Below are 10,561 nucleotides of genomic sequence, written 5' to 3'. Positions count from 1 at the left end.
TGTAGCATAATTTTTTATTTACATATATTCTATTGTATAGAAGGCAACTGAAAAAACGCGTCGCTTGACGGTACGTAAGTAATTAGCGTCGCTTATATGCCCACAATGTTAAGGACATCGCAATTGTGTTGCCGACCTTTTAAATAGGAGTGAGCTTATTAATAACTTATATAAATATTATGATGATGATTCGATGATGATGTATATTTCAACAGTTAAAACTAAGAATAGGATCGATTCTGCGCCATTTAGTGATATCATAGTTGTTCATTCAAACGAAGTTCTAAAGGTCATTGGTGTTCTTCGTCTTAATTGAATCGCACATTTACGCAAGTCACATAATATTGTCATACTTTTTTGGCTATTATGTCAAAAATAATTGCTATGGAATTTAGCATAGAACTAGCTAACTATCAAATAACTATTTGGTATCAATGGCAACAGTTTGTAAGTATGGATGGATGTATGGATGTTTGTTACTCCTGCACGCCAAAACAGCATATCGTATCTATAAAATTCGGCACAGAGATAAATTATAGTTTGGATTAGAACATTAGCAACTTTTTACACAGGTACCAAGCGAGTGACGCGGCTGGTTACAGCAGATTCCTTATAAAAATAAAATTTTATTTATAACCTCTAGAATAGGTATATCGGTATGCCTCAGAATGTGCCTATAAATTATTTATACAGAAATTAAAAGTTTTAACGCGAATTTGCTATGGAAATATATCATGTTAAATGGCTATTTTATTTATCAGACATGTAGTTGTGCATGCATGCTCCGCTTTCTGATTTCTAAGAAAAAATACCTGCATTTTGTCGGATTAATTATTACTTCGCCGAGCTGTGCTATTTAACATCTACCTACCTTTGTATTATATTATTATTTGTATTTTTTCGGGTTATATTTTATTATAAATACATACATAAGTTTTTACTAAAATCTTCCCAATAGATTTTACGATTATAACGCTTATACAAACAGATGATGAGTGTTGAGACACACAGGCAAACATAAAATAATTGTGACCACTTTTTTGCAAATGGATGTTTTATGGATCCTTATAAAACATCCATTTACAAACCAATTCGTTTTTTATATTTAATGTACAATAATCAGTTATATACCTACGTAATTATAATATACCTAGTACATAGTCCGCGCCGGCTTTGCCCGTGGTAAATATAATATAGCTTTTGTCACTTAGTGAAAATACGGTTTAAATGGTTAGAGTACGTATTTTTTTTTTTAATCAGTAGTTCAATTTTTAGTATTTAAGCGTATACATGGTTTCTAAATGAGAATTTTTTAAATAAAAAGAAATATCGTGAGACCGGATTCCAAATCGCATCATTCGCAGACCTGTGGCAACGTTTAACCTCTCCCGTGATCCCGCCTCAGAAATCAAATTTTTTCTGCTCGCCCCGGCTTCGAACTAGTACAAAAATACATTATATTCACATATAAACGTTCCTCTTAAATTATTATATTTATTAAATAAACATCAAAATCTGTTTGCGTTACTTTAAAGATAAGTATTTTTATACTATTTAGTGAACCCGTGAAAGATGAATATTAACTCTCAGGAGAGATCAGCCTCTTGGCCACCCATGTCCAATAGTTTCACAAACCATAAATGATTCCTCTTTAAAAATGAAATAATGTTTTAAACAGCGGCATCACATCTTTACAATATACAAATTATTATAATAACTTGTATCTGCAGTTTACTTGAGTTCACAAGAAAATTACAAAGCATGTACTTACTATAATTTTTGGATAATAAATCTACAATCAATGTTCAGTTTAAAATAAAGCATCGACTAATTATTTAATTTTTTTTTGCTTGCTTTCGATAAGAATCGAACCCTGCCTACCCTCGACTTGGAACCATGCGGTAAATCTCCGGTGGGTACATCAAACCACAGTGTCAAACTATTTCTCTAACTATGCCGGCGAAGCTGCGAGCGGAATGCTGCTTCTTCATAAGTCTTAATTAATTTATTTTACATTCATAAATTTTCACAATGTTGTTCAGTACGTTTTTTTTTTATAACAAAGTTACTAACCAACGTGTATTTATTATTTAAAGTACTGTGACCATAAACAAGATATTGAAACTAGAGTCCAATGTCCTAGTATCTAACGTAGTCATACCTTTAAAAAGTTTAACAAATTTAATCAAACGTCAAAGTCAAACTAAAATTATATCCGATTCGATTTGTACCTAACAAGTTACAAGCTAATTCAAAAATTATCTTGAATATCTTTAATAAAGCCAGAAATGTGGGACATAAATTGTTACACAAACAAAATATGATAACGCAAAGATGTCTGTCGTGATATAGGGCAAAAATAGTTCGCATCGCAATAATGCCCCCTTATCGTGACAGTTTAAACTAAAAACAGAAAACAAAGCCTATTTGTGTACAAATTATTATTAAATACAGCTTTAAAAGATGTTTTCGAAGAATTTAACTACAAAGGACTCGTTCCTTGAGCAGATGAAAGCAGCAAGAGAAGAGCGCGCGCTCGAAAAGAAAAGAGAACAGTCTGCCATAAAAATACAGGCAATAGTTCGCGGCTGGTTAGCGAGACAAAGATTTATCAAGCTTATTTTGTAAGTCTTCTTAAACTCGATCTTATCTTTAAAACAATGCATAAAATCTATTTCGTGATGTTGTTATAAAATTATTTTTTTTATTAGAAATGATACAAACACATAATACATATAGACTTGCGCTATATTATGCATGATTTATTAGACATTTGTTATGAAGCACTAATATAAGTTAATGCTTAACATTAATATAGCTGCTAAGAAAACATTTTTTCTTTCAGAAATGAATTTGATCAATTGTTACCTGAAACTAATCATGGATCTCAAGAAGAAGGCCAACAACCAGATTTTGTACAAGCCCTGGATGTATACAAAGTTACTTGCCATTTATTTTTAGTTTTTAAACCGCAGAGGGACAGAAAGAGGTTTGAAAAGCTCTGCAAATATATTGTACAGAGTTTGCATTCTGAATCTGTGAAAATATCTTATGTGGGAGTGTTCCTCAATAAAGAGTACAGGTGAGGAAAAACTAATACACCTACACATAAAAAGTCTAATACACACTTTACATTTATGATCAAATGTTTAATCATATTTATTACCATAATCTTGAGCATCTTGACTAATTGTTTTATTAAGTATGCAATTTTATGAGGTTTATTTTTCACACTTGTATTTATAGTTTGTTTTATAATATAAATAATAGTATTTAATGACACAATAAGTGAACTTCTCATACATTTTACCAAGAAAGTGTGCTATGTGAAACATGAAGTATGTACACTGTGCTCTAAACTGCTAATAAATAGCATATGATATTGAATGACAATAACAAAATGAACTGTAATGATAGAGGTCATAATCCTCTGTCTAATTTGATACTCATTTCTTATCATTTTATATGAATGAAGTTTAAACTGAGGTATATTTATTTTGTTGAATAAAACAAAGGCTTCATTTTTGAAAAATCAACCCTTTTTTGGGTTGAAAAGAGGATGAAAGTTTGTATGAAAAATATTAATTGCGGGACAGATTTCCCTAAACTATATAGTTGATACAGGATTAAACATAGGATATTTTTTTTTTATATCACCCCCTAAAAGGCCCAAATAGAGCATGAATGTGTGAATGAAAGCTTTTTGGTGGAGAAAGTTCACAAGCAATTAAAATTTAACAAAGGCCGCGTTCCATCGATACAATATTGTAATCATTGAAATAATGTTTCGTATTGGTTGTGATGGTTCTTAATCATCTCAATAGATGGCGTGGGGTGCCCCTTAGGCACATGAAACCGAAAGAGTAGAAGAAATTCGATTACTATGGCAGGATCACGGGTGGCCGAGAGGCTAGGCGTTGCTACGGTTAGGCAAGATACGCAGGTTCGAATCCTGCCTCGTGATCAAATTTTTTCTATTCTTTCAAAATTTCTCATTTAATACTTTTTCTATTATTTATTACTTAAGTGCTCTCCTTTGATTGCTTCTATCCATAAAGATTTCTTGCTATTCCATGTTATATTTTACATATGAAAATTCTTATGATAGCATACAAGAAGAGAAGAGTTATTTTGTTAGAATACTAATATAGGATATATCACATGTTATTAAGTATATAATTTCATAAATTATTATTTTATTATGATTGTTCTATATTTGATTTTTTATCAGTATTCAGACTGTTCTCTATTTGGTGGACCAAGAGGAGTGGAACACATAGTTAATTTGATCCTGATTGTGTATTCTTATAACATTCGTTCATAAATTACAATAAATTTTAAACTTTACAAAAATTACAATAACAATTTGTTCATAAATTAACTTTCATTCACAGTTTATGCTGGATACAACACATAAAAGATCTCCTGTTCAAATGTTGCCAGTATCTGGAAGAGTTGAAACCCGAGTCTCCAATAGACATGCAAAGTATTCTCATACATTTGCACACTCTGTTGGAGTTCACAGCTATAAATACATGGGCACTCACAAGATTGAAAAACTTTGATAAGCTGAGAGGCGGTATGACCCAACTATGCGCTAATGTGATGGGGTCCTTGTTTCATAAAGGATATTATTTAACATTAAAGGTGAGATATTCATGTGTTTTTATTTTATGTTCTACAGTTTGGGGGGTTTTAATTTTTTTATATTTTCTATATCCCTTACCTAGATTAATATGTGAAGCAGTTGATCTATCTAAATTGACTAAATATGATTAGAGCAATCATATAATTGTTGTTCTTTTTTTTTGTACAATTGCATAAAAATTAAAATGATATTAATAAAGTCCAGTTAGTGCAGAAACCAGCATTATTTAGGCATGAAAACTTCTTAAAAATGAGAAGTAAGTTTATATAGGGATTTATAGGAAAAAATGTTTTAATTATAGTCATACATGATTTTTACTATTTAAATAAATTTATTTATCATCATTGTCACTCTTGTCTGATTCTACCTATGTTATTGTACATTAACTCTTCAATAAAACCAGGATAAAAATTAATTAAATTTGTATTGTACTGTTTTACAACACACTAATTTGAAGAGAATTTTTCTTACAGTCGCTCCTCCTGCGAGGCCTTTGCCGCGAGAAAGTCAGCCTCAAGAACATAGCTCTATCAGCGATTGTCGCACTTGCGCTGCGCCCGCTGATCTCAGCGCAGTTTTCTGAAAAACTACTGACAATGTTCATCATACAAATACTCTCCGTTCCGACACTGGTGTATCACATGCAACTTATATCACCAGAGGTAAGAAAAAGTTAACTAAAATAATAACTTGAATTGAGAACCGTAGCTGGTTTTGTGAATAAGGGTTTGATTGTAGTATCTTTTATTATAAATAAAAAATGTTTTGTCTTTACATTCTGATTTTCTGATTGGTTTTTGTATTCATTTTGGACATCAAATATTAAATTTCTTTATTTTCTTTTTTGATATATTTTATACTTTGCAAATATACTGACATGTAAAGATTAGATTATTTTCAACAAGTTATTTGCCTTATTAAATACACTGGCCTATAAGGGTATGAATGAATCGAAATCCATTCCTTATCCACACTTATGTGGAATATTTTGTTATAATTACAGTCTATTTCGACATTCCGCACTCACGCACTATTCGATAAGTCGATCGAATTTCTGAGCGCAGATCAGAATATGCGAATTGTATTCAATACATTGGAAGGAAACTACGCTCTGTGTCTGTTGGGAAACCTTATCCAGTTGGCGCATATTGAACGGGACCACACACAGTCGGATACGTTTTATCCAACTTTTGTGGTGAGTATATATTGAGAAATTAATTGCTAAAAAGTGCTTCTATTAAATAATTCTAATATGTAATTTGATAAGTGAAAACTTTGATAATGCAGCCAGCATTGTCATTAATTTGATGGAAAATTATTTAATTGCGTATGTATTCGTCAACAGTTCGTTTATGTTTTCAATGCTTTATGACCGCCACTTGGCGATAATGTTCCAAATTGTAATTCTATTGAGCCTATTTAAGCTGATGTAAATATTATTTATTTGTCATTATAAAAGACAAATCACTACATAGTATAAAACAAAGTCACTTTTTCTGTCCATAATGTCCCTACGTATGCTTAAATCTTTAAAACTACGCAACGGATTTCCATGGGGTTTTTTTTATACATAGAGTGATTCAAGAGGAAGGTTTGTATGTATAATAACATCTATTAAACTACTTCGAATTTAAAGAGTTTGAAGCCGAAAACAAAAGTTAGTATAAAGAACGTAATATCAGGAAGCTATGAAAGCTGCCCATATAGTTCTTCAATATTAATTCTATGTGTCAAAACCATTTCAGCTTGTCACAACTCGTTTTCTGGACAGCTGTCAACAGTATGTAGTATGCAAGAAGGGAAACCTCAGCAACTGGCATCCGGTACTTGGCTGGTTCTCGCAAGGTTTCGACGCTTATTTACCTCCCGCTATGGGCAATCTAAGGAGCCAACTGTCTCTGCTATGGGGAGCACCGTTGCTGAAGAAGCTATTGGCCATACCGCTAAAGGAAATGCTGGAGGGTGGCATTTCTGCAGAGGAGGGAGCGGGTCCCTCTCAACAATCATCTCCGGTGCAATTAAATAACCCAGCAGCATTTATACGGAGAGCCATTGAGGCTAGAACAAATAGGTGAGGCTTAGTTCAGATAATATTGACAATCAGGGCGATTGGCAACATCTAATAAATGTTTGTAAAAAAAAAATAATAATAAAAATCCTCATAAGAGGCCTGGATCCCAGCAGTTGGAACATATGTGGGCTGATGACAATAATTTTTTGTACATCATAAAACATGTTTATTTTTGTAAAAGTTTTGCAATTTAAAAAAAAAACTTGCAATTGATTGAATTATTTGCATTCATTAAAGTGTTGTGTGTGAGTTATTATGATAAGTACAATATGTTATTATTTAAAGTTAAGTAAATAAAGATATAAAAAAAAAACCACTGAAATAGGTAGCATGTCATACTTATTTCGAATTCCATTTTATTTCAGAGGTAGCTCAAATAAAAGCTACAGAAAGTTGGGCTCGCCGGACTGCACAAAGGTCGCATTAATTTGCTCAATGTATCACACAGCTTTACAAACTATGACTCAGGTCAAACTTGATATATTGACAGGTAATATGTATTTCGTTATAAACTCATTTAAATGTGAGAAAAACAGTAGTTGTCATGCGGCTCTACGTCCGTCCATATTAGAATGTACTCTATGACAAAGACTTCGCATTAACATGGGGTTACGGGCCATACAATGACTTATATTCCTTGAGTCTTTTTTTTTATTACCATCGATCGCCCTATTTATGGGCACCAAGTCATCAGATACTAATTCACATAACTGATTTAAATTCATTGTGGAGAATTCTTTAAATACTCCACTGTAAATATATGTAATTTCTGATTAAAATTATTACTCAATTTATAATTTTCTATGTATATAAATGGTAAAAAATCTACAATATTTTATATATCATTGGAAAATTGTTCCAAGGCAATAGTGTCATTATTTTATGAAAAGCAAGGTTTGTAATATGAAAATTGTTTCTGTACACAGACTTTCATCTACACTAATAGTATAAAGAGGAAAACTTTGTTTGTTTGTTTGGTTGTAATGAATAGTCTCAAAAAATACTGGACCGATTTTAAAAATTCTTTCACCATTCGAAAGCTACATTATCCACGAGTAACATAGACTATATTTTATTTTGGAAAAAAGTAGGGTTCCGTAACATATCTTTATTGAAACATCCAAACGTTTGATATTATTTAAACTCAAATATATAACTCTAATCGCAATAATTCAGATATTCAACTGGACAGCTATATATTATAAAGCTGAAGAGTTTGTTCGTTTATTTGTTTGAACGTGCTAATCTCAGGAACTATTGGTCTGTTTTGAATTCTTTCAGTTTTAGATGCCCTACAATAAAAGTATTGAGGGAGAATTTAGGCTTTATATGTACCACGGGCGAAGCGGGGCGGACAGCTAGTGAAATATATTTCAAAACTATATTGTTTTATTATTACAGGCCTATGCAATCAAGACGAAATTTTATACTCGCTATGGCAATTCCTATGTACGTTGGGACCAAACAGTGGATTGAAAGCTTTCCTTGATTTATTGGCCGTTAATACAAAATCGTCGGCGCCGGAGTTTCAAATGCTCATATTATTTGCTGATTGTATGACCCATTATGTAACGTGAGTATTTATTATCTACTATAAATTACGTATTATATACATATTATATATTACACATAGTAAAATTACGAACATAGTAATTAAAGGAAGATAAACATAATTATGTTCATTTATTGTGAAGATAGGCATAGCTATTAATATTTAAATACTTAGTGTGTTGTCGAGTTTGATTTTACTCGAGTATGATACGGGTAGACTTTAAAAAACGTGATATTTCAGAATACTTGATGATATGGAAATGTATGAAAAGCAGGAACCGTTTAAGCTACAAGACTATGTCAACATGTCATTGTTTTTGAACATGTTTATATACAAATCCATCATTGGACAATTATTTGGTAAGTTTTTGTGTATCACATTATATATAATGTACATTGTACACTTCAGTATACTGCAGTGTTTGTTTTTATAAAAAAATTATAGCAATTGACTTTACTTGTTTTGCAAAAAAAAAAATCTTTTTTTAATAAGATTTTCTTGGTTGAAAAAAGGGGTAAATAACAAAATTTGGGATGTTTTGTTATTTTACACATAACATTATATATATTACTAGGCCATGTTTGTCCATACGATATTCTTCTTCAAAGTCATTGTATTATTTATCTGCAAGTAAAACATTTTATTACTACTAATTTGCATATAATTCTCATAGAGAATATAGGCAATATCAGAAAACTGTAAACCTGTTTTCATATTTTAGATCTCAAAAACATCCAAAGCAACGAGGTATTCAGATCCCTTCACACGCTACTGCTGGTGCTGTACCGGCGCGACTGCCGCCGCTCGTACACGCCCGCGGGACACTGGCTCGTGAGGGACATACGGGATTCGCACTTTATGGCCGACTTGGAGAAGGGCAAGAAACCGCAACAGGTGATGAAATAATCACACTATCACATTCTATCCTACTAATATCCTACTTCCTACTGATATAATAAATGCGAAAGTTTGTAAGGATGTGTGTGTGTTTGTTGCTCTTTCACGCAAAAACTACTGAACCGATTGCAATGAAATTTGGTACGTAGACAACTGGAATAACATATAGGCAACTTTTTATCCGGATATTCTTACGGGATACGGACTTACGCGGGTGAAACCGGGGCGGGGCGCAGCTAGTCTAATATATAAAATTGTCGTGTCACAGTTTTCGTTGCCATACTCCTCACCTAAATGATAAGAGCAAGGCAGAACAACGTTTGCCTGGTGCAGCTAGTAATATATATATTCAGCTTATAGCTGAAAATCGTAACGGAAAAGAAAACAATGAAAATTCATATCTTGAATATGGTTTGTTTTTGTATAGGTTGTTTTATGGTCAAATCAGTCAAAAACGTTCATATCCATACACGCCCTTAACGGGTATAGGTCAACTTACACTGTAACCATATATAATTGTTGTATACAGGTCCTGGTGCAAAAGACTCCACACATGATCGCTCATGGGGAACGAGTGAGGTTGTTCAGAAGAGCCGTGGCTGATGAAAAGGTAAGTGTTCTCGTAAAGTTTTATTGAATGTTGTCTTTTTATCACATGGGTGTGATAATAAATTCAGCAAATATGAAAATACATCTATTGCAGTGAAAAACAATATGAAATGACGCATGAAGTAATTAAATATTATAAATACAACAATGTTTGTACTGTCTTTTTACTATTATATTATGCGATACAAGATTTACAAAAGGATCGGCTTAGCACGGTTTTGTGACGCGTGTTAAAGGTGTTGATCTGTGAATTTAAATGATCCAAGTTAAGCAATAAGGTATTTATTGTAATTTGAAAGAGTCAGGTAAAATCAACTGTTATGGATTTCTAAATATATCGAAGGTACCCCACCTCCACAGAAGATCGGCGTGATAGTAGCATGCTACTGTGTTTCGTTTGTTGAGTGCAGGAGTCGGAGGCCCCTTAACCTTTTCATTACCCTTCTTGGTCCTTTAGCCTTTATTATTTTCTCCATCAATCCTTTCCTTATCCCCTATCCAGCAAAGTTGCCAATCCATTTACACAGGCACATAGTCTATGCGCTGCAAATGTTTATGAGCGGTGCTGAGCGCTTACCAACGCGCGATCCACCAGATCCTATACCAATATATATTTATATTTATATATATATATAATTCTCGTGTCACAATGTTAGTTACCATAATCCTCCGAAACGGCTGGACCGATTCTCATGAAATTTTTTGTGCATATCGGTAAGGTCTGAGAATCGGCCAAAATTTATTTTTCATACCCATAAATGATAACAGTAAGGCAGAACACACA

The 10,561-nt window shown here is 32.6% G+C and overlaps 1 protein-coding gene across 1 annotated transcript in view; it reads left to right on the top strand.

Moving 5' to 3' along the window:
• The first annotated feature begins 2,203 nt into the window (after positions 1-2,203).
• LOC119834837 (ubiquitin-protein ligase E3B) overlaps positions 2,204-10,561 on the top strand; it is a 16,534-nt gene continuing 8,176 nt past the window's right edge. The window contains exons 1-11 of the mRNA XM_038359351.1: positions 2,204-2,624; positions 2,846-3,082; positions 4,395-4,647; positions 5,122-5,310; positions 5,652-5,843; positions 6,394-6,719; positions 7,085-7,209; positions 8,121-8,292; positions 8,512-8,630; positions 8,993-9,165; positions 9,698-9,778. Of these exons, the coding sequence (XP_038215279.1) occupies positions 2,464-2,624; positions 2,846-3,082; positions 4,395-4,647; positions 5,122-5,310; positions 5,652-5,843; positions 6,394-6,719; positions 7,085-7,209; positions 8,121-8,292; positions 8,512-8,630; positions 8,993-9,165; positions 9,698-9,778 (2,028 nt within the window). The 5' untranslated portion in view covers positions 2,204-2,463. The remainder of the gene's footprint in view (positions 2,625-2,845; positions 3,083-4,394; positions 4,648-5,121; positions 5,311-5,651; positions 5,844-6,393; positions 6,720-7,084; positions 7,210-8,120; positions 8,293-8,511; positions 8,631-8,992; positions 9,166-9,697; positions 9,779-10,561) is intronic.

Source organism: Zerene cesonia, chromosome 20, assembly GCF_012273895.1.
Source record: "Zerene cesonia ecotype Mississippi chromosome 20, Zerene_cesonia_1.1, whole genome shotgun sequence".
Taxonomy (NCBI): domain Eukaryota; kingdom Metazoa; phylum Arthropoda; class Insecta; order Lepidoptera; family Pieridae; genus Zerene; species Zerene cesonia.
The sequence above is the reverse complement of the archived record's forward strand: the minus strand, read 5'-3'. Positions and strand labels throughout refer to the sequence as shown.